Here is a 23,573-nt window from a genome sequence, read left to right on the forward strand (position 1 = left end):
TACAATAAGGTATCAAATGTCAGTGTAACCCATTGTCATTCAAGCAATTGCATTGGATGGAGCCAGAGAAATGAAAATGCTGTTATCTTACACCTAGCTTCAATGATTTAGTCACTCTGGTGGTACCTGTAGTGGCGATGTCTCTGAGATTATCCTCTCTCATTTAGTATAGTTTGGTTTAGTTCAGAGATAAAGCGTGGAAACAGGCCCGTCGGCCCACCGAGTCTGCACCGACCAGCGACCAGTGGGTGTGGGAGGTGGTGGGGGTGGAGGTGGTGGGGGAGGGGAGATGGGGGGGATGATGGGGGGTGTGTGTGTGGGGTGGGGGGGTATGTGGTTGGGGGGGGGGGTGGGTGGGGGTGGGGTGGGTGGGGGGTGGGGGGGGGGGGGGTGTGGGGGTGGGGATGAGGTGGGGGTGTGGGGGGGGAGGGGGTGTGTGGGGGAGTGGTGGGGATAGGGTGGGGGTGTGTGTGTGGGGGGGGGGGGGGGTTGTGGGGGGGGATGAGGGTGGGGGGGGTGGGGATGGGGGAGTGATGGGGGGGAGGGTGTGGGCGGGGGGGTATGTGGTGGGGGGGGGGGTGTGGATGAGGTGGGGGGGGGTGTGGGGTGGGGGGTGGGGGTGTGTGGTGGGGGGGGGGGTGTGGGGGGGGGGTGTGTGGGTGTGGGTGGGGGTGGGCGGTGGTGGGGGGGGGGGTGGGGGGGGGGGTGGTGGGGGTGATGGGGGATGGGGGGGGGTGTGGGGGGGATGGGGGGGGATGGGGATGAGGTGGGGGGTGGGGGGGTGTGTGGGGGGATGGGGATAGGGTGGGGGTGTGTGGGGGAGGGGTGAGGGGGGGAGGGAGATGGGGGGGGGGGGGATGGGGGGGGTTGTGGGGGGGATGAGGTGGGGGGAGGGGTGGGGGGGATGGGGGGGAGGGGTGTGTGGGGGGGGGGTTGTGGGGTGGGGGGGTATGTGGTGGGGGGGTGGGGATGAGATGGGGGGGGGGGGGGGGGGAGGGGGACGGGGGGGAGGGGTGGGGGAGGGGGGTATGTGGGGGGAGGGGTGGGGGGGGAGGGGTGATGGGTGTGATGGGGGGAGGGGTGATGGGGGGAGGGGTGAGGGGGGGAGGGTTGGTGATGGGGGGGAGGGGTGATGGGGGAGGGGGGGGAGGGGTGATGGGGGATGATGGGGGGGGGGTGATGGGGGTGATGATGGGGGGGGGGTGATGGGGTGGGGTGATGGGGGGGGTGAGGGGGAGGGGTGATGGGGGGGGGGATGGGGGAGGGGTGATGGGGGGGGTGAGGGGGTGATGGGTGAGGGGTGATGGGGGGGGAGTGATGGGGGGGGAGGGGTGATGGGGGGATGGGGGATGGGGGGGAGGGGTGATGGGGGTGGGGGGGTGATGGGGGAGGGGTGATGGGGGGAGGGGTGTGTGATGGGGGGTGATGGGGGGAGGGGGCGAGGGTGATGGGGGGGAGGGGGATGGGGAGGGGTGCATGATGGGGGAGGCGGTGATGGGGGGAGGGGTCATTGTGTGCGTCGCACCCACTTTATTTTTCACACAGGAATATTCTGGAGGAAAACAAAATGGCGCGGTGACCAGCCGTTGGGGGCAGTTGGTGACGTCAGATGACGCTGTCTGTCTGCCCGCGCGTGCGCAGTGTGTCGAGGCGGGACACTAGACGGGCCTCAGTCATCTATCTATCTCCCTCTCTCTCTCCCCTGAAGGGGCACAGACATTGCTGGGGAAACTCAGCGGGTGCAGCAGCATCTATGGAGCGTGGGGGAGTGAAGATCATGTCCTCCCTCGATGCCGCCGCCTCGTGTGTGTGTGAGTGTCTACTGTGGGTAAGTGGACGGGAGGGGGAGACATGTCTGTTTCTTACCTTGTCCTTTGGTCCAGGCTGGCAAACTCCGTATCTCCCACCCGGGGGGGTGAGGGTCGCTGCGGTGTCTGTCTGTCCATCGCCGGGTGTCCAGGGAGCGGCTCTGCTGCTGCTGCTGCCGGCGGGGCGGGCGGGGGAGACGGTTCTCCCGTCGCCGGGCGGGATCGGGAACGACTGAACCTGGAGCCGTCGGGCCCTCCCCCCCCCCCCCCCCCCGGGCCTACTCCACCTGCCGCCCCCGCCACCGTTTTCCTGTCGCCGGGCGGGAGTGGGTACGACTGTCAGCGGCCGTAACCTCGACAACAGACGCCGCTCCGCTCCGGCCTGGCCTGGCCTTCGCCTCTCCCGCCGTCGGGACAGCAACACCCCCCTGGCTGGGCCCACGGCATCCACCACTACCACCGGGCCCTCGCCCCAGCAGCGGACCCTCCAACACTGCGTGGGAAGGGGGAATGTGAGAGGGGAGGAGGGGAGGGGAGAGGAGAGAGAGATGGGGGAGGGAGAGAGGTGGAGGGCAGGGGGAAAGGGGGATTATCTTTAGTGAGATTGCAAAATTAATATAGGTTTTAGAGCTATTATTTTCTCCTCCATATGAATAATATGAAACCATATCAAATAATATCAAACAAATTGAACTGCTTTCTTTTCCTTGATATCAATACTGAAAAATATGAATTCCATAGTTTGTGACATAAATACATATTTTAATGGGATCATTATATATAGATGTAACATTTCCATTTCGAGATCAAGGGATTGGGGGCAAATATGCGTCAAGCCTAATCGTTAAAGAGTTAAAAGGTAGCCTAATCGATAAAGAGCTGAGACGAGGAATCAGAGCTGCCAAGGAAAGGTACTCTGAGAAGTTGAGGAGCAAGTTCTCAGCTAGTGACCCTTCTTCAGTTTGGAAAGGCTTACAAGAAATTACCAACTACAAGAGCGCTCTTTGGACAATCGTCAGCTGACGGACGACCTGAATGAGTTTTACTGCAGGTTTGAAAATCAGAAATGTAACCCTGCTAACCCCTCTCCAACAATCTCAGCTGTACGGAGGCGGAGAGGAGAGCTCTTCAGCGCATCGTCCACAGAGCGCAGAAGATTATTGGGACACCGCTACCAGCCTTGGAGGGCATCTACCGCACAGGGTGCCTCAGGAAGGCCGTCAGCATTCACAAAGACTCCTCACACCCTTGCAATGGACTGTTCGAACTACTTCCCTCCGGCAGACGTTACAAGGCCTTCTATGCCCGCACATCCAGACTCAGGAACAGCTTCTTTCCCAGAGCTATAGCTGCTCTGAACCGGCCCTGCTGAGTGCCCCCCCATCCCCACGGACTGTCTCCCTCGGATGGTCACGTCGCACAGACACATCTGCACTTTAGTCTGTTTTTACTATTTTACTGTTGTAATGTTCTTTGTACAAACCATGTTCTCGGGGTATCTAAACCTAAATTTTAGTAGTTACTTAAGTTATGATGTTGGATGGAAGCTGCATACCTAAATCTCGTTGCACTTATGTGCAATGTCAATAAAATATATTATTATTATTATTATTACAAACACAGCCAGACCCCAGTCTGCAAATAATGGACCCTGCACCCTCTCCTTCCCATTCACCACTTCACACCTACTTAAGGCAAGACTCCAGTAGGAAAAGAGTGGACCCTTTTCCACCCCAACCAATACTTCACAGCCTGACCTCAGTCTGCAAAGACTGGGTCCTTCTACACCCACCCCACTCCAATCACCACTTCACACCCAATTACTCACTTTAACCAGTCCCTGCAAACCTGTACTGTCCCTGCCTGCTTCAAAGTCTCCACTATTGTCCCTGTACCCAAAAAGGCAAGGATTACTTGTCTTAACGACCACAGGCCTGTTGCACAGACCTCTGTAGTCATGAGGATCCTTGAAAGGCTTGTGCTGGCCAAGCTTAAAAATATCACAATCCCCCTGCTGGACTCTCTGCAGTTTGCATATTGGGCCAATAGATCTGTGGATGACGCAGTCAACCTGGGCCTGCGCTTCATCCTACAGCATCCTTTCGGTTAGTAGGCGTTTCGTCTTCGGACTCTTTCGGTTTATTGGTGTTTCGGCCTCGTTTCCATTCCATTCTTTGGCTTCAACTTCTTTGCTTCAGCTTCCGGGTACCATAATCTATACCTTTTCTCCACAGATGCTGCCTGACCCGCTGAGTTACTCCAGCACTCTGTGAAACGTCACCTATCCATGTTCTATTTTCCCTTCACCCATCTGCCCAAGCCCACCCTCCCCCCTCCTTTCCTATGTTCCTTTCCACCCATAAACCTCTCTCTGCCTTTACTTTTCACTCCTCTTTCAAATCTGCTCTACATATCTACGTGCATTTTTCTTCTTAACTTTTTAGTCATAGAATGTGTGGAAACAGGCCCTTCGGCCCAACTTGCCCACACCGACCAACATGTCCCATCTACACTAGTCCCACTGACACACGTTTGGGCTATATCCATCTACACCTGTCCTATCCATGTACGTGTCCAAATGTCTCTTAAACATTAGGATAGTCCCAACCTTAACTACCTCCTCTGGCAGCTCGTTTCATACACCCTGCACCCTTTATGTGAAAAAGCTACCTCTCAGATTCCTGTTAATTTCTGAAACATTGGCCATAAATTTGGTGCAAAAATGCTCCAAAATAAGGCTCAGAATGCATCAGAGAGCATCTAAAACCCCTGAGCTTAAGCGGGCCCTGGATCCCGGCATCGAGGGATTTCACGCTTCGCGCTCGTGATGTGCTCAGAGCGCACATTATTTCACGTTAAAATGTTTGTAATCCTGTCATGCCCCCCCCCCCCCCCCCCCCCCCCCCCCCCCCCCCCCCCCCCCCACCCCACCCCCCCACCCCCCCCCCCCCCCCCCCCCCCCGCACCCCCCCCCCCCCCCCCCCGCCACCCCCCCCCCCCCCTCCCCCCCCCCCCCCCCCCACCTCCCCCTCCCCCCCCCCCACGCCCCCCCCCCCCCCCCCCCCCCCCCAGCACAACCCCCTTTTTAACCCCCCCCCCCCCCACCCCCCCCCCCCCCCCCCCCCCCCCCCCCCCCCCCCCCCCACCCCCCCCCCCCCCCCCCCCCCCCCCCCCCCCCCCCCCCACCCCCCCTTTTTTTGAAAAAACTTCGTACGGGCCTGGTCTTTAGGATGTAGGAGGAAACTGGAGCACCCAAACCATCACAGGTAGAACGTGGAAAAACTCTGTACAGACAGCAACCGTAGTCGGGATCGAAACCGGGGCTCTGGCGCTGTGAGGCAGCAACTCGACGCTGCGCCACCGTGCCACCCAGTACCAATCATGGTCCTTTTTAAGAGTGTTTGTTACAGCAGAATGTGGTTGAGCTTCGAGGCGAATAATCAGACAATAGACAACCGATAATAGGTGCAGGAGTAGGCCATTCGGCCCTTCGAACCAGCACCGCCATTCAATGTGATCATGGCTGATCATCCACAATCAGTACCCCGTTCTTGCCTTCTCCCCATATCCCCTGACTCTGCTATCTTTAAGAGCCCTATGTAGCTCTCTCTTGAAAGTATCCAGAGAACCGGCCCTCTGAGGTAGAGAATTCCACAGACTCACAACTCTCTGTGAGAAAAAGTGTTTCCTCATCTCTGTTCTAAATGGCTTACCCCCTTATTCTTAAACTGTGGCCCCTGGTTCTGAACCTTGTGACTGATCTCCCCTGAGGTTCACTTGCTTACATTGTGTGCTCTGCACACTACGTTCGCTGGCATGAATGAACAAGGAGTTGTAGAGTACAGATTTGATGGACTGCGTTGCTAAAAAGAGCAGACATTCACCTCTGGTCACCTGCAATAACTGCATGAAATAACAACAAATGCATATTGTACGCAGCTTCTGAATTTAACATTCATTGAAGTCAATGGAACTAAATTTCCATTGTGGAATTCAATAATTTTATGCAACCACGTTCCAAATATATTGCATACATAATTCAACATGGACAAGAGGGTATCTGTACTAGTGTGCCTATGTTATTTTTCTGGAGAAGAATATGCAGACAGGATGGAAGAAATTGAATCTGCTGTTAACTCTCACACGATCGAACCAGTTGTTACAGAGGCATGTTCAGAATTATAGGAGCAGAATTAGGCCATTCGGCCCATCGAGTCTACACTGCCATTCAATCATGGACGATCTATGTTCCCCCCTCAATCCCCTTCTCCTGCCTTCTCCCCACAACCCCTCTTATTCAGCACTTTGCCCCACTAGTTCATGCCGACCAAGATGTCCCACCTCAGCTAGTCCCATTTCCTCCCTACTACCATAACCCCTACCTGTCCATGGGTGCTAACTGTGGCGCAGAGGTAATGTTGCTGCCTCACAGCGCCAGAAACCTGGGTTCGATCCTGACTACGGGCGCTGTCTGTACGGAGTTTGTACGTTCTCCCCGTGACCTGTGTGGGTTTTCTCCGAGATCTTTGGTTTCCTCCCACACTCCAAAGACCTACAGGTTTGTAGGTTAATTGGCTTGGTAAATGTAAAAATTGTCCCTAGCGGGTGCAGGATTCCGTCAATGTGCAGAGATCGCAGGCCAGCGTTGACCCGGTGGGCCGAACGGTCTGTTCCTGTGCTGTATCTCTAAACATAAATGCAGCTCACCCTTCCTTTAACCATCTGTCTGTTGTTTACTCAACAGCTACTAGTATAGGGAAGGTTTACAGAGAATGTTTAAGACGGAACTGCAGATGCTGGAAAATCGACGGTGGACAAAAATGTTGGAGAAGCTCAACGGGTGAGGCAGCATCTATGGAGCGAAGGAAATAGGCAACGTTTCGGGTCTGAAGAAGGGTTTCGACCCAAAACGTTGCCTATTTCCTTCGCTCCATAGGTGCTGCCTCACCTGCTGAGTTTCTCCAGCATTTTTGTCTACCTAAGGTTTATAGAGGGATATGGGCCAACAGGTGGCAAACGGGAGTATCTTAGATGGGGCATCTTGGTCAGCATGGACGAGATGGGCTGAAGGGCCTGTTTCCTTGCTAGGTCACTCTCTGACTCTACAACCATAACTTCAGCATTTGTTTAAAGACAGAAATATCTCAAATTAATCCATTTAATTTTGGACCATTAAATTATCCACATCCAAATCAAACAACTGATTTGCTTTCTCTTCCCCATCCTCCTTTCAAAGAAGATTCGTGCCTTGGACATACTTTTAGCTCAAAATTCCAAAAGCTAATGCTGACTCTGAATGGGTTTCCCCCACATGCGGCTTTCCTCCCACCTCCCAAAGACGGGTTTGTAGGTTAATCGGCCCTCTGTAAATTCCCCTCCAGTGTGTAGGGAGTGGATGAGAAAGTGGGAAAATCTAAAACTGGTGTGAACGGGTATCTATCCATCAGGCAAGAGGTACAGAAGTGTGCAAACGCATACCTCCAGATTCAGGGACAGTTTCTTCCCAGCTGTTATCAGGCAACTGAACCATCCTACCACAACCAGAGAGCAGTGCTGAACTACTATCTACCTCATTGGTGACCCTCGGACTATCCTTGATCGGAATTTGCTGGCTTTAACTTGCACTAAACGTTATTCATTGATCATGTATCAGTACACTGTGGATGTCTCGATTGTAATCGGTATTGTCTTTCTGCTGCTGGTTAGCATGCAACAAAAGCTTTTCACTGTACCTCGGTACACATGACAATAAACTAAACTGATGACAGGTGATCATGCGGGACTATCATATGCTGAGAGAATGGAGCAGCTGGGCTTGTATACTCTGGAGTTTAGAAGGATGAGAGGGGTTCTTATTGAAACATATAAGATTGTTAAGGGTTTGGACACGCTAGAGGCAGGAAACATGTTCCCGATGTAGGGGGAGTCCAGAACCAGGGGCCACAGTTTAAGAATAAGGAGTAAGCCATTTAGAACGTAGATGAGGAAATACTTTTTCTCATAGAGAGTTGTCAGTCTGTGGAATTCTCTGCCTCAGAGGGCCGTGGAGGCCGGTTCTCTGGACACTTTCAAGAGAGAGCTAGATAGGGCCCTTAAAGATAGCGGGGATAGGGGATAAGGGGCAGAAGGCAGGAACGGGGTACTGATTGGGGATGATCAGCCATGATCACATTGAATGCCAATGCTGGCTCGAAGGGCCGAATGGCCTACTCCTGCACCTATTGTCTATTGATCGCTGGGTCAGCATGGGCTTGAGGGGCCGAACGGTCTGTTTCAATGCTGGATCTCTGACCCCAGAGAGAAGCACTGGGCCAAAAACAAGAAATAATGATTAATTTTAGTTTTGTCTAGTTTGGTTCAGTTTGATTTAGTTAATTTAGTTTATTATCACATGTACCAAAAGATTTTTATGTGGTGTTCTCTCCAGCCAGTGAAAAGATTATACATGTTTACCATCAATCCGGCCGCAGCGAGCAGACCATGGTTAGAGTAACAAATGCTGCTGTGATATAAAGATTTAAAAGGGTGGTGTGATTGTGATGATTGTTAGTTGATCCACTTCTGGATGGCGGTGCTGGCTCAAAGGGCCGAATGGCCTACTCCTGCACCAATTGTCTATTGTCTATTGTCTTTTATAACATTAAGAATAAAACATTATAGTTTAAACATGTGAACGTTTAATAATGGGGTTCATAATTAATAAGTTGTACAGATATGTAGAATGTTCCAAATTAGCGGCTCATTGTTGCCACAGTCACCTCAAAGCCTGCCTCCCCCCCACACTGGACCCCCATCAGTTTGCCTACCGGACCAACAGGTCTACAGAGGACACCATATCGGTGGCCCTACACTGCCCTGACCCACCTGGACAGCAATAACACCTACATCAGGTTGATGTTCATTGATTTCAGCTCTGCCTTTAACACTGTCATCCCCGCTAGCTTGATCACCAAACTCAGCGGACTTGGCATCTCCACCTCCCTCTGCAATTGGACACTGGATTTCCTCATCAACAGACCACAGTCTGTTAGGGTCAACAACCTCACCTCCTCCACTATAACACTGAACACCAGCGTGCCACAGGGCTGTGTGCTCAGCCCTCTCCTCTACTCCCTCTTCACCCATGACTGCATCCCTAAGAATGGCTCCAACGCCATCATTAAATTTGCCGATGACACCACGGTGGTGGGACTGATCAGTGACAAAGTTGAGTCAGCCTACAGGGATGAGGTCCAGCACCTGACAAACCTGGTGTGCCAACAATAACCTCGTCCTCAACTCCAAGAAGACGAAGGAAATTATTGTTGACTTCAGGAAGAACAGAGGAGGCAGTCATACCCCCATCCATATAAACGGGACTGAGGTGGAGTGCGTCTCCAACTACAAATTCCTCGGGGTACACATCTCGGAGGATCTGTCCTGCTCCCTCAACACCTCCAAGCTGATCAAAAAGGCGCAGCTGCGCCTTTACTTCCTGAGGAGGCTCAAGAAAGCTCACCTGTCCCCCCAGATCCTGTCCAACTTTTACCGCTGTACCATCGAAAGCATCCTGACCACCTGCTTCACGGTATGGTACAGCAGTTGCACCGTAGCGGACTGGAAGGCACTACAACGGGTGGTGAAAACCGCTCAGTACATCATCGGTGCCCTGCTCCCTGCCATGGATGCCCTCCACCGAAAACGGTGTCTGAGACGGGCTGGGAAGATCATCAAAGACCCCTCCCACCCTAACCATGGACTGTTTGCCCTCCTCCCATCAGGGAGGCGGTACAGGAGCCTCAGGTCTCGTACCAGTAGGATGAGGAACAGCTTCTACAACAACACTATCACATTGCTGAACTCGGAGTCCCGCCGATAGATTTCTCCAGTCTCTCCGTCCACATTGTTTGCTTATTCTGTATTTTTTAATTTCTATATTGCACTATTACTACAGACTGACGCTAAACTGCAATTCGTTGTACCCATACTTGTATCTGTGCAATGACAATAAAGTTGAATTGAATTGAATTCACCCCCATTCCTACAAACCTAAGCAGGTCATAAGAGGAGCTCACAATAAGATCTGCAGGGAAGGAACTGCAGATGCTGGTTTTCTCTGAAGATAGACACAAAATGCTGGAGTAACTCAATGGGACATGCAGCATCTCTGGAGAGAAGGAATGGGTGGCATTTCGGGCTGAGACGCTGCTTCAGACTCACAATAAGATCTCCTCGCTCAACAACAAACGTCTATCTTTGGTTCCTTCCTTCGTTGCTTCATGTGGGTGATGCAGGTAAGATGGTGAATGTTTATTGCTTACTGCTAAGGACCTCTTGTCTTCGTTTGACTAAGGTAAGAATGGTTTGTAGGGGGAACAACTTATTTTAATGCTGAACGTTGATAAGAAGTAATCGCAAGACGTCAGTCTGAGCAAGGGTCTCAACCCGAAACGTCACCCATTCCTTTTTTCCAGAGGTGTTGCATGTCCCGCTGAGTTACTCCAGCATTTTGTATTTGTCTTCGGTTTAAACCAGCATCTGCAACATCACAGACACATAGACTCAGACCACACACAAAAAAAAGAAACATAAATTTTGAAATACAGTAAAAGAGGTGACAACAGGTAAAAACGGGAGTTAGGGGTTGTGGGGAGAAGGCAGGAGAATGTGGTTAGGGAGAGATAGATCAGCCATGATTGAAACGTGGAGTAGATTAGATGAGCCAAATAGCCTAATTCTGCTCCTAACACAAACAAAACTGGTGCAAAGCAAGACTTTTGTACAAGATGGCTGAATTAGTAGCAAGAGGTAGTCTGCAGTGTAGGAAGAAACTGCAGATGCTGGTTTGAACCCATGTGAAGAAGGGTCTCAACCCAAAACGCCACCCATTCCTTGTCTCCAGAGATGCTGTCTGTCCCGCAGAGTTATTCCAGTATTTTGTGTCTATCTTCAGGTAGTCCGCAGTGTTCCGCTGCTGGGGTGGGATTAGGGTTGATTCATGAAGCCGATGGTTGTTCCTGAACCGGGTGGTGTGGGTCTAGCAGCCACAAGCGGGCATGGCCCTGATGGTGAGGATCCTTGATGATAGATGCCGTCTTACAGCTGCACCACTGTGCCACCCAAGCCAAGTCAAGAGTGTTTTATTGCCATATGTCCCTAATGTGCCAATAAAATTCTTACTTGCTGCAGCACAACACAATATGTGAATATGTAAACATTGTATAAAACGGGGAAAAAAGAAAAAGTTCAATACATAACAAATATTGTGCAAATAACAAATAATAATATAGTCTTTTGCAGTTCAGAGTTCAGAGCTTACTCGTTGTGATGGCTGTGGGTAAGAAGCTGTTCCTGAACCTGGACGTTACAGTTTTCAGGCTCCTGTACCTTCTTCCTGACGGCAGTGGTGAGATGAGTGTGTGGCCAGGATGGTGTGGGTCTCTGATGATGCTGGCTGCCTTTTTGAGGCAGTGACTACGATAGATCCCTTCAATGGTGGGGAGGTCAAAGCCGGTGATGGACTGGGCAGTGGTCACTACTTTATGTTGTCTTTTTCACTCCAGGACGTTCAAGTTGCCGAACCAGGTCACGATGCAACCAGTCATAATGCTCTCTACCGTGCACCTGTAGAGGTTTAGGATAATCCTCTTCGACAGCCCGAATCTTACTTCATTATTAAATTAACATACTGCCAAAGTGCTTACTGGCAACTTATGACCAACAAAGAGGTGCAGCGGGTAGAGTTGCTGCCTCACAGCGCCGGAGACCCGGGTTCCATCCCGACTACGGGTGCTGTTTGTACGTTCTCCCCGTGACCTGAGTGGGTTTTCTCCCACACTCCAAAGACGTGCAGGTTTGTAGGTTAACTGGCTTGGTGTAAATATAAATTGTCCCTAGTGTGTGTAGGATAGTGTTAATGTGCAGGGATCACGGGTCGGTGCAGATTCGGTGGGCCGAAGGGCCCGTTTCCACGCTGTATCTCTAAACTAAACTAAACGAACCATTACACAGTCTGAAGAAGGGTCTTGACCCAAAACGTTGCCTATTCCTTCGATCCAAAGACGTTGCCTCACCCACTAAGTTCCTCCAGCATTTTCGTCTACCTTCAATTTTCCTGCATCTGCAGTTCCTTCTTAAACAATTACACAGTAACATTTATTTTGCCATATAAGACCAATGCCGCCATATGTGGTGCCATTTCATCGAGTGTAAAGTCCGGATTCCTGCGTGTTCGTTTTACCGGAGCGTCTCCCGATCCCCTCCGTCGCCCACGGCCATCTCCTCACCGGCCATCTTGTGTCCCAGGGCGCCTCCTGCAGGTGCTGAAGGCATTACCCTGATTCACCCACCGACTGGCCCTTACACCACAAACATGCCTGAAGTCTCCAGTGACTCTATCCCTGTATAGACACAAAAAGCTGGAGTAACTCAACGGGACAGGCAGCATCTCTGGAGGTAAGGAATACGATACGATACGATATGATAGAACTTTATTTATCCCAAGAGGGGAATTGATCTGCCAACGGTCATAAAACACAAGATACATGAAACATGAAATTAAAGTGACGAGTGAAAAGGATTGGTGATGTGCAGAGACTGGGGGGAAGGGGAAGTCAGTCTCAGTCTTAGTCTACCCCACGACAGATGGGGGAGGAGTTGTACAGTTTGATAGCCACAGGGAAGAAGGTTTTCCTGAGGCGTTCTGTGCTGCATCTTGGTGGAACCAGTCTGTTGCTGAAGGTGCTCCTCAGGTTGACCAGTGTGTCACGGAGGGGGTGAGCTGTATTGTTCAGGATGTTCCACAGTTTGAGGAGCATCCTCCCCTCCAAGTCCAACCTCCCGTGAATCCAACTCCAACTCCGGCCCCAGGACGGAGCCGGCCTTCCTGATGAGGTCGCTAATCTTGATTGGGTATCGTTTCGGGTTCAGGCTAGTTAGGGAAAAGGGGAATGAGAGATATACACGATGTTGTCGAGAGATAAAGAACAATAAATGAAAGATATTCCATGTCCGAAGAGCTTTTGGGCAGTTCCATGTCCAAGGAGCCTCCAAGCGAGTTTGGCCGCCCTGCGAAGCCTCTTTTGATGTCTCCCGTTCGACCTTCCGACGAATTCTGTACACAAGCTGCCCGCAAAATGTTTTGAAGACTTTGCAATATCACCGACATCAGCACAATTGACACCTCTGGTGGTCACGGCTTTGAATGTTAAATGACGATTATGTATTTGTCGGAGAAAACCCACACAGGTCATGGGGAGAACGTACAAACTCCGCACAGACAGCACTAGTAGTCGGGATCGAACCCGGGTCTCCGGCGCTGTGAGGCAGCGACTAACGCTGCGCCGCCGTGACTGATGCCCTAACTTTATTCTTCTGCCACACAACCTCCTGCTAGAGTCAGTTATTAAAGATGGGATAGCAGCACATTTGGAAAGTGGTGAAATCATTGGACAAAGTCAGCATGGATTTACGAATGGTAAATCATGTCTGACGAATCTTATAGAGTTTTTCGAGGATTTAACTAGTAGCGTGGATAGGGGAGAACCAGTGGATGTGGTGTATCTGGACTTCCAGAAGGCTTTCGACAAGGTCCCACATAAGAGATTAGTATACAAACTTAAAGCACACGGCATTGGGGTTCAGTATTGATGTGGATAGAGAACTGGCTGGCAAACAGGAAGCAAAGAGTAGGAGTAAACGGGTCCTTTTCACAATGGCAGGCAGTGACTAGTGGGGTACCGCAAGGCTCAGTGCTGGGACCCCAGCTATTTACAATATATATTAATGATCTGGATGAGGGAATTGAAGGCAATATCTCCAAGTTTGCGGATGACACTAAGCTGGCAGATGCAGTACAATGTGGATAAATGTGAGGTTATCCATTTTGGTGGCAAAAACAGGAAAGCAGACTTATCTCAATGGTGGCCGACTGGGAAAAGGGGAGATGCAGCGAGACCTGGGTGTCATGGTACACCAGTCATTGAAAGTAGGCATGCAGGTGCAGCAGGCAGTGAAGAAAGCGAACGGTATGTTAGCTTTCATTGCAAAAGGATTTGAGTATAGGAGCAGGGAGGTTCTACTGCAGTTGTACAGGGTCTTGGTGAGACCACACCTGGAGTATTGCATACAGTTTTGCTCTCCAAATCTGAGGAAGGACATTATTGCCATAGAGGGAGTGCAGAGAAGGTTCACCAGACTGATTCCTGGGATGTCAGGACTGTCTTATGAAGAAAGACTGGATAGACTTGGTTTATAATCTCTAGAATTTAGGAGATTGAGAGGGAATCTTATAGAAACTTACAAAATTCTTAAGGGGTTGGACAGGCTAGATGCAGGAAGATTGCTCCCGATGTTGGGGAAGTCCAGGACAAGGGGTCACAGCTTAAGGATAAGGGGGGAAATCCTTTAAAACCGAGATGAGAAGAACTTTTTTCACACAGAGTGGTGAATCTCTGGAACTCTCTGCCACAGAGGATAGTCGAGGCCAGTTCATTGGCTATATTTAAGAGGGAGTTAGATGTGGCCCTTGTGGCTAAGGGGATCAGAGGGTATGGAGAGAAGGCAGGTACGGGATACTGAGATGGATGATCAGCCATGATCATATTGAATGGCAGTGCAGGCTTGAAGGGCCGAATGGCCTACTCCTGCACCTAATTTCTATGTTTCTATGTTTCCTGCCTCTAGCGTGTCCAAACCCTTAACAATCTTATATGTTTTAATAAGATCCCCTCTCATCTTTCTAAACTCCATAGTATACAAGCCCAGCAGCTCCATTCTCCAAGCATATGATTTGGTTTCAGAGATGCCGCATGAAAAACGTCACCCATCCCTTCTCTCCAAAGATGCTGCCTGTCCTGCTGCGTCACTCCAGCATTTTGTGTCTATCTTTGGTGTAAGCCAAGATTCAAGATACATTTAATTGTCACATGTGCCAGATGGCACAGTGAAATGAAATTCCCATACAGCCATACAATAAAAAAATTAAAATAAAATAAAATAAAAATAAAAATAAAAATAATAAAAAAAATAAAGAACACACACTATAGAATTTGACAGAATCAAAGTTTCCCACTGTGTGGGAAGGCACCAAAGTCAGTCTCTTCCTCCACTGTTCCCCGTGGTCAGGGCCTCCCCAAGCCCTCCGCAGTTGCAGCTACGGGCAGCCCGATGTCCAGGACTGCTCGCCGGAGTGATACAAGTCCGACGTCGGGGCTGTGGGACGTCCTCAGCGGCGTGGACACAGAGTCGACCCCCTCCTACCGGAGTCAGGGGCTTCCAAAGTCCACAGGCCGCGCCAGCATCTGCAGTTCCTCCCTACACATGGAAACAGTCGATTCAGCCCACTGAGTCTACACTGACCATTGAGCATCCATTTGCACCAGTTCCATGTTATACCACTCTCACGGCCACACCCTACACACTAGGGGAAATTTACAGAGGGGCCGATTAACATACAAACCTGCACGTCGCTGGGATGTGGGAGGAAACCGTTGGGCCCGGATGAAATCCACACGGTCACAGGGTCAACGTGCAAACTCCATACAGACAGCACCCGAGGTTAGGATCGAACCTCATCATCTGTGCAGGCGTCCTCCATGACTGTCCTCTCATGGAGGACGCCTGCCTGTGCGTGACTTTGTTTAACGTGGGGAAACTGGTGCACAGACAGCCACCCCATGTGGGGTCCTTGACAGATCTGGGTCAGGATCCAGTGGCATGGAGTCCAAGACGACCGGAGACCCTTTTCTGCTGCAGCCTTCATCCGCCTTCCCAGCCGTTGTGACGCTCCACTAAGGTCAGCCATCGTCCTCCGCCTGTTCCACCGTTGAGGTCTAGGTTGGATTGGCTCTTTGTCAGAGATCTCCCCCTCGACCTTACCGCCATGGGTGGCTCTACCAGGAGCGTAGCTCCAGACGGCATCGCTCTCAGGATCTCAGGACCACACAAGCTTCTCCACCAAGCCAAGGTGACACTCCACGGAGAAGGATGGAACCTAGGTCTCTGGCGCTACGAGGCCAGCAGCTCTACCCACTGCGCCACCGTGCCGCCCAGCTTTTTCAACTAAAGGTGAAAATTGTTACTTGCGGTCAAACGTCACTCATTCACCCAAATCTCCATTCAATCACATTTCAGCAATCAGGTGCCAAATATTCTAATGGATGACTGTACTTAGTTAAAGCAATTAATCATTGTCTAACGCTGCGTGTTGTTGGGTGAGGTATCGCTGAGCCAACGAGGACAGATTGGATATCCCTAGCCTGATTACACTTGCACCACCATTGGCCTTTGTCCAAGCCCTTAATCCCTGAATTCCCTTCCGACCATCACCTCCCCTTTCAAACATCTGACTCTAATTTCCTCATGTCAGCTTTGTTTTTTATGACTCTCCTGTACATTTAAGCAGATTATTTAGTCTAGTTTAGTTTAGTTTAGTTTAGATTAAGGTGTTGATTTTGAAGTGCTGTTGTGTGATTCAGTTCAATTTTTCTTGTTGTTTTCAGCATTAAGCGATTAGAATCACGCAGCACAGAAACAGGCCCTTCGGCCCAACGTATTCCTGCCGGCCACGTTGGCATTTTGGGCTAGTCCCATTTGCCTGCATTTGGCCCAAAAGCCTTCTAAAGCCTTCCTATCCACATCTGTTCATGTGTCCTTAAATTGTCATTATTAATTGTATCAGTTTCTGTTGCTTCCCCTAATAGACAATAGTTGCAGGAGGAGGCCATTTGGCCCGTCGAGCCAGCACCGCCATTCAATGTGATCATGCTTGATCATCCCCAATCAGTACCCCGTTCCTGCCTTCACCCCATATCCCCTGACTCCGCTATCTTTAAGAGCCCTATCTAGCGCTCTCTCTCTCTCTAATGGTTTGTTCCAGATGCAGACCACCTTCTGAGTTAAAAATTTTCCCCTGAGGTCCCCTTAAATTCTCTCCATGGAGTTATCGGTCTTACAGCATGTAAACAGGCCCTTCAGCCCAACAGATGCAACACCTGTCCCTTTACATCCCCCCTCGACTTCATCCAAGGACCCAAATAGTCTTTCCAGGTGAGGCAGAGGTTCACTTGCACCTCCTCCAACCTCACCTATTGTATCCGCTGTTCCAGCTTCTCTACATCGGTGAGACCAAGCGCAGGCCCGGCGATCGTTTCACTGAACACCCCTGCTCAGTCCGTCTTCACCTACCTGATCTCCCTGTGGCCCAGCACTTCAACTCCCCTTCCCATTCCCAATCTGACTTTTCTGTCCTGGGCATCCTGCATTGTCAGAGTGAGGCCCAGCGCAAATTGGAGTAACAGAACCTCATATTTTGCTTGGGTAGTTTACACCCCAGCGGTATGAACATTGATTTCTCTAATTTCAGGTAGTCCTTGCTTTCCCTCTCCATCCCCTTCCCCTTCCCAGTTCTCCCTCTTGTCTTACTGTCTCCGCCTACATTCTATCTTTTTCCCACCCCCTCCCATGACATCAGTCTGAAGAAGAGTCTTGACCCGAAACGTCACCCATTCCTTCTCCCCAGAGATGCTGCCTGTCCTGCTGAGTTACTCCAGCATTTTGTGTCTATCTTCAGCCCAACATGTCCAAGCTAACCAGAATGCCCCATCTAAACTAATCCCATTTGCCTGTGTTTGACTCATACCCCACTAAACCCTTCCTAGCCATGTCCCTGTCAAATTGTAGAAAACAGAGATAGACATAGAAACATAGAAAATAGGTGCAGGAGGAGGCCATTCGGCCCTTCGAGCCAGCACCGCCATTGTGATCATGGCTGATCGTCCCCTATCAATAACCCATGCCTCTCTTCTCCCCATATCCCTTGACTCCATTAGCCCCTAGAGCTCTATCTAACTCTCTCTTAAATCCATCCAGTGACTTGGCCTCCACTGCCCTCTGTGGCAGGGAATTCCACAAATTTACAACTCTCTGGGTGAAAAAGGTTTTTCTCACCTCAGTCTTAAATGACCTCCACTTTATACTAAGACTGTGGTCCCTGGTTCTGGACTTGCCCAACATTGGGAACATTTTTCCTGCATCTAGAGTGTGAACACTGTACACCGGGTTATATAAGGCCGAGGATAATATCTTCCTGGAGAGTCCTTCTGCCAGAGAATCAAATGCGCTTACATCAGGGAACAGTAGAGAAACCCAGCATGAGCGGAACTTATCAAGACACTCACTCTGTGATAGTTCTTTGAAAGAACCATCCAAGAACATCCTCTTTCTTTTCTCCATTATCCAACCAATCTTTTGCAATGATTTACCACTTTCCCTTTGTTAGTCATTACTGAAATTGCTTCCAATGCCCTTCAGATGATCACACTACAAATCACATAAGTTGCTGCCAAGAAATATATTCTTTATGCAATCGTTCATTGTCTAAATTATGCTGTGAGGGAGATTGATCAGTTTCCTATCCCCATCAAGATTATGCTCATATCGATTAGATAATACATGCTCCATATATTTAGTAATGACCAGTCCGTTAACCCCAAAGACGACTGGATGCTTTCAAGATAGAGCTAGACAGGGCTCTTAAAGATAGCGGAGTCAGGGGATATGGGGAGAAGGCAGGAACGGGGTACTGGGATCCCTGGGATGGCGGGACTGTCATATGAGGAAAGATTGAAAAGACTAGGCTTGTATTCACTGGAGTTTAAAAGGATGAAGGGGATCTTATAGTAACATATAAAATTATAAAAGGACTGGACAAGCTAGATGCATGAACATTTTTCCCAATGTTGGGCAAGTCCAGAAGCAGGGGCCACAGTCTTAGAGTAAAGGGGAGGTCATTTAAGACTGAGGTGAGAAAAAAAAAATCACCCAGAGAGTTGTGAGTTTGTGGAATTCCCTGCCACAGAGGGCAGTGGAGGCCAAATCACTGGATGGATTTAAGAGAGAGTTAGATAGCTCTAGGGGCTAGTGAAGTCAAGGGATATGGGGAGAAGGCAGGCACGGGTTATTGATAGGGGACGATTAGCCATGATCACAATGAATGGCAGTGCTGGCTCGAAGGGCTGAATGGCCTCCTGCACCTATTTTCTATGTTTCTATGTTTCCATGATCACATTGAATGGCGGTGCTGGCTCGAAGGGCCGAATGACCTACTCCTGCACCTATTATCCATAGTCTATTGACTCAAGAAAAGTGGATAATTCATTGAAGGAATGTATTTGATACAACTGAGCCTTTGTAGGGTGGCACGGTGGCGCAGTGTAGAGTTGCTGCCTTACAGCGCTTGAAACCTGGGTTCAATCCTGACTACGGAAACACCGAGTTTTTTATAGAAACATATAAAATTCTTAGAGGATTGGACAGGGTAGATGCAGGAAAAATATTCCCGAGGTTGGGGGAGTCCAGAATCAGGGGTCACATAGTTTAAGAATAAGGCGTAAGCCATTTAGGACTGAGATAACATTTTTACCCAGAGAGTTGTGAACCTGTGGAATTCACTGCCACAGAGGGCAGCGGATGCCAGTTCACTGGATGTGTTCAAGAGAGAGTTACGGGCCTGTCCCACTTACACAACTTTTTTGGAGACTGCCAGCACCCGTCATAGGTCGTTGCAGGTCGCTGAAAATGTTCAACATGTTGAAAAACCGGCGGTGATCAGAACCAGCTCCGACTCTTTTGGCGACTGCTCACGTCCATACAGGCTTCATGTCGCCAGGGTGTCGCCTGGATGGTCGTGAGTCGTCTCCTCAGTTGCCCAAAGAGTCGTAGCGTCTTTCTGGTCACCGCTGGATTTGCAACATGTTGAACATTTTCGCTGACCTGAGACGACCTATAACGGGTGCCGACAGTCGCCGGAAAAGTCACGTAAGTGGGACAGGCCCGTAAGATTTAGCTTTTAGGGCGAAAGGAACAAACTCCATGCAGTCTCGACCTGTGCAGGCAATGAATGAGGAAGTGGGTTAACATAGGGCTAGTGTGAGTGGGTGATCGCTGGTCGGCGTGGACGCGGGGTGGGGGACTGAGGGGGTCTGTTTCCATGCTGTACCTTTCAATCATTTGGAACCGTCACCTCTTCATGTTCTCCAGAGATGCTGCCTGTCCCGCAGAGTTACTCCAGCACTTTGTGTGCCTTTGTGTATGAACCAAGGCACACAAAGACATGCCTTTGTTGCCACAGAGACAGTACCTTAGGTCAGATTGAACCCAGAGAGGCGCCGCTGTGAGGCTGGAATTACATTTTATTGCACTTAGCTGCGTGAAATACTGAACTTAAAACACTGGAAAATGAAAACTATTTCAACGTTTTGACATGTGACATCGCTAATTTCTTGAATCCAATTTATCCCAACTGGTAATAATTTGATTACCACTTCAAAGTCTACGTATAACCATGGAGAAAGATTCCAAATTTCACAATTCCAGACCTCAACACTCTATAGTTTATTGAAGATGATTTAACATTAGAATCAGAGCACCACTTTTTTAGTTTTTAAATTTAGTTTTGAGATACAGAGCAGAAACAGGCCCTTCGGCCCACCAGGTCCAAGCTGACCATATTGTGTGCAGTTTTGGTCCCCTAATTTGAGGAAGGACATTCTTGCTATTGAGGGAGTGCAGCGTAGGTTTACAAGGTTAATTCCCGGGATGGCGGGACTGTCATATGCTGAGAGAATGGAGCAGCTTGGCTTGTACACTCTGGAGTTTAGAAGGATGAGAGGGAATCTCATTGAAACACTAGGGCCAATTTACAATTTTTACCAAAGCCAATGAACCTACAAACCTATACTTCGTGGAACGTGGGAGGAAACCGAAGCACCCGGAGAAAACCCACGCAGCTCACGGGGAGAACGTACAAATTCAGTAAAGATAGCGCCCGTAGTCAGGTTCAAGCCTGGGTCTAAGGCAACAATTCTACCACTGTGCCACAATAAGCTTTCATAATAAAAGAAGCCAAGTTTGTCCACAATACTATTTTGCCAGGTTGTGTCCTTTTTATCATGCGTGAAGCCACATTGTAAAATAGACACTTGGGTATCAATTTGTGTTTGGATTTCAATATCCACTATCTGGAACATCACCTATTCCTTTGCTCCAGAGATGCTGTCTGGCCCGCTGTTACTCCAGCTTTTTTGTGTCTATCTTTAGTTTAAACCAGCATCTACACACCTGGAAGTTCTAATAGTTTTTCAGTTGTAGAAATAGTCCCCACTTCCATCTGCAATGTAGACTAACAGCCCACTGCACGCAGCACAAATCTTGGTGCCGTCACTCAGATGTTATTTTGACCAACTTAACCAATTGGTTTAGGGAAAAGATGATTTAACATCAGGTTTTATTCTTGTCGCATGTACCCCTGCGAGGTACAGATGAAAAGACTTGGTTTTTCCATGCTAAGTTAATTGGGACCTCTGGGACAGAATTTAGGGGTAATCCCTCGTGTGAGAGTGGAGCGGTGTGAATGAGAAAGAGGGACAACACAGAACTAATGGTATGAAGGCATGGGGACTAAGGGAAAAAAGTTGGGCAGATCGGGCCGATGGCCTTTTCCGTGCTGTAATTGTTATATGGTTATATGGACCCGTGAACGGGTGATGATCGATGGGTGCCGAAGGGCCAAAGATCCTATTTCCATGCTGCATCTCTAAACTAAACTAAAAAATGGGGTAGGTTGAGGTATATTATTGTCACCTGTACTGCTGTACCGTGAAATGCTTTGTTTCGCATGCCATCCAATCAAATTAGATAAACCACACATGCATACAATCAAGTCAAACTCCAGTACAATAGGTGGAGCAAAGGGGAAGATACAGAGTGCAGAATATAGTTCTCAGCATTGTAGCGCATCAGTTCCACAGACAAAGTCCAATGTCCACAATGGGGTGGAGGTGAATCAGACAGTGCACTAGCTTATGGAAGGGCCGTTCAGAAGCCTGATAACAGAGGGGAAGAAGCTGTACCTGAGTCTGGTGGTGCGCTATTTCAAACATCTATATTTTCATCCTGACTGGAGCAACAACGTGGGTGGGGAAGGTCTGATGATGTCGGCTGCTTCCCAAGGCCAGCATGAAGTGTAGATGCAGTCAATGGTGGGGACTTTGGTCTGGGTGATATCTGGACTGGGCTACATCTACAACTCGGGTGGCACGGCACAGCAGCACAGCGGTAGAGTTGCTGCCTTACAGGGCTTACAGCACCAGAGACCCGGGTTCGATCCCGACTACAGGTGCTGTCTGTACGGAGTATTTTTACATTCTCCCCGTGACCTGTGTGGGTTTTCTCCAAGATCTTCGGTTTCCTCCCACACTCCAAAGATGTACAGGCTTGCAGGTTAATTGGCTTGGTGTAAATGTAAAATTGTCCCGAGTGTGTGTAGGATAGTGTTAATGTGGGGATCACTGGTCGGTGCGGAGTCTGGATACTTTCAACAGAGAGCTAGATAGGGCTCTTAAAGATAGCGGAGTCAGGGGATATGGAGAGAAGGCAGGAACGGGGTACTGATTGGGGATGATCAGCCATGATCACATTGAATGGCGGTGCAGGCTCCAAGGGCCGAATGGCCTCTACTCCTGCACCTATTGTCTATTGACTCGGTGGGCCGAAGGGCCTGTTGCTGCGCCTTATCTCTAAACTAAAACTCTCAGCAATTAGCACTGGTGGTCTTTCACAGAGCATCTGTATTGTGTCATTTAGAGGCCTGACATCCATGAGAATAAAGAATTCTTGTTAAAGCTTTAGTCACCCTTTGGAGAACTCGGAGCTGTTCTGGACACCACACCTTAGGAATGACAGTTTAATCTTGGAGAGAGATGCATCAGGATTGACTGGAAAGGCATCAATGCACTAAAGATTACAAAACGAGAGGTGATGATGGAAACTGATATTGTATTTCTTTGAGTTCCGAATATTATGGGGTGATTTGATCGGAGCATTAGAGAAAAATTGTTTCCACTGGTTCGGGATTCTAGGACCACCAACGATGCGGTACTTTCAGGGGACCATTTCTCCATTCACAATATGGTATACATTTGGGACATTTCCTTGGTGAATTGTTCATTTTAAAATCTATGATTAATAGATATTTGATAAACAAAGGGAATTGGACCTGACCAACCTCACAGTACAAGGCTTTTGTGACTTCCCAGGGCAATTCTTGATATGTTTTTGTAATTAATTTACCCTGAGACCAAATTGATGAAAGAGATTTCAGCGTTTGAGCCTGAATAGGTAGAAACGTCGTCACAAATCCCTCTGTGATTTTCCAGCTCATTCTCCTGATTAGAGCCAGAATTATCCACTCTTAATCTTTGAACATTTTATATGATATAATAACATCTGGAACAGCTTTCCAAACTCCCAGCTGTCTAAAGTTACATTTATTATTCTATCCAAAGGTAAATTGAATATTTAAAAGTTATTTAGTTTCATGAAACATCTACATTCCTCCATTTGTTCCATCATTCACTTTACAATCCATCTCAAATGAATCGTCGACACAAAGCAGATGTCCAATCCGTTGGAAAATGTGAAATGTTACATGGAGACATCCGAGTATGATGGTTTGGCAAATGTGACCAGTTATTATTTGCTACTGGCTGTTCGTGTTACTGATCTCACAGTGTCAACTTTCAGCTCCTTTCCCAAGTTCAAGATGACACGATGACTTGGTTCTTTTTTTAGATACTGCACTCCCGATGTTTCCGATGTTGGGGGAGTCCCAGAACCAGGGGCCACCGTTTAAGAATAAGGGGTAAGCCATTTAGAACGGAGATGAGGAAACACTTTTTCACACAGAGAGTTGTGAGTCTGTGGAATTCTCTGCCTCAGAGGGTGGTG

General features: G+C 49.3%; 1 protein-coding gene across 1 annotated transcript in view; it reads left to right on the forward strand.

Moving 5' to 3' along the window:
- Window positions 1-1,689: 1,689 nt before the first annotated feature.
- The window catches only part of LOC129695069 (filensin), an 86,550-nt gene continuing 64,666 nt past the window's right edge, over window positions 1,690-23,573 (forward strand). The window contains exon 1 of the mRNA XM_055631824.1: window positions 1,690-1,828. Within this exon, the coding sequence (XP_055487799.1) occupies window positions 1,791-1,828 (38 nt within the window). The 5' untranslated portion in view covers window positions 1,690-1,790. The remainder of the gene's footprint in view (window positions 1,829-23,573) is intronic.

The sequence above is a fragment of the Leucoraja erinacea genome, unplaced genomic scaffold (assembly GCF_028641065.1).
Source record: "Leucoraja erinacea ecotype New England unplaced genomic scaffold, Leri_hhj_1 Leri_92S, whole genome shotgun sequence".
NCBI classification, from domain to species: Eukaryota; Metazoa; Chordata; class Chondrichthyes; order Rajiformes; family Rajidae; genus Leucoraja; species Leucoraja erinaceus.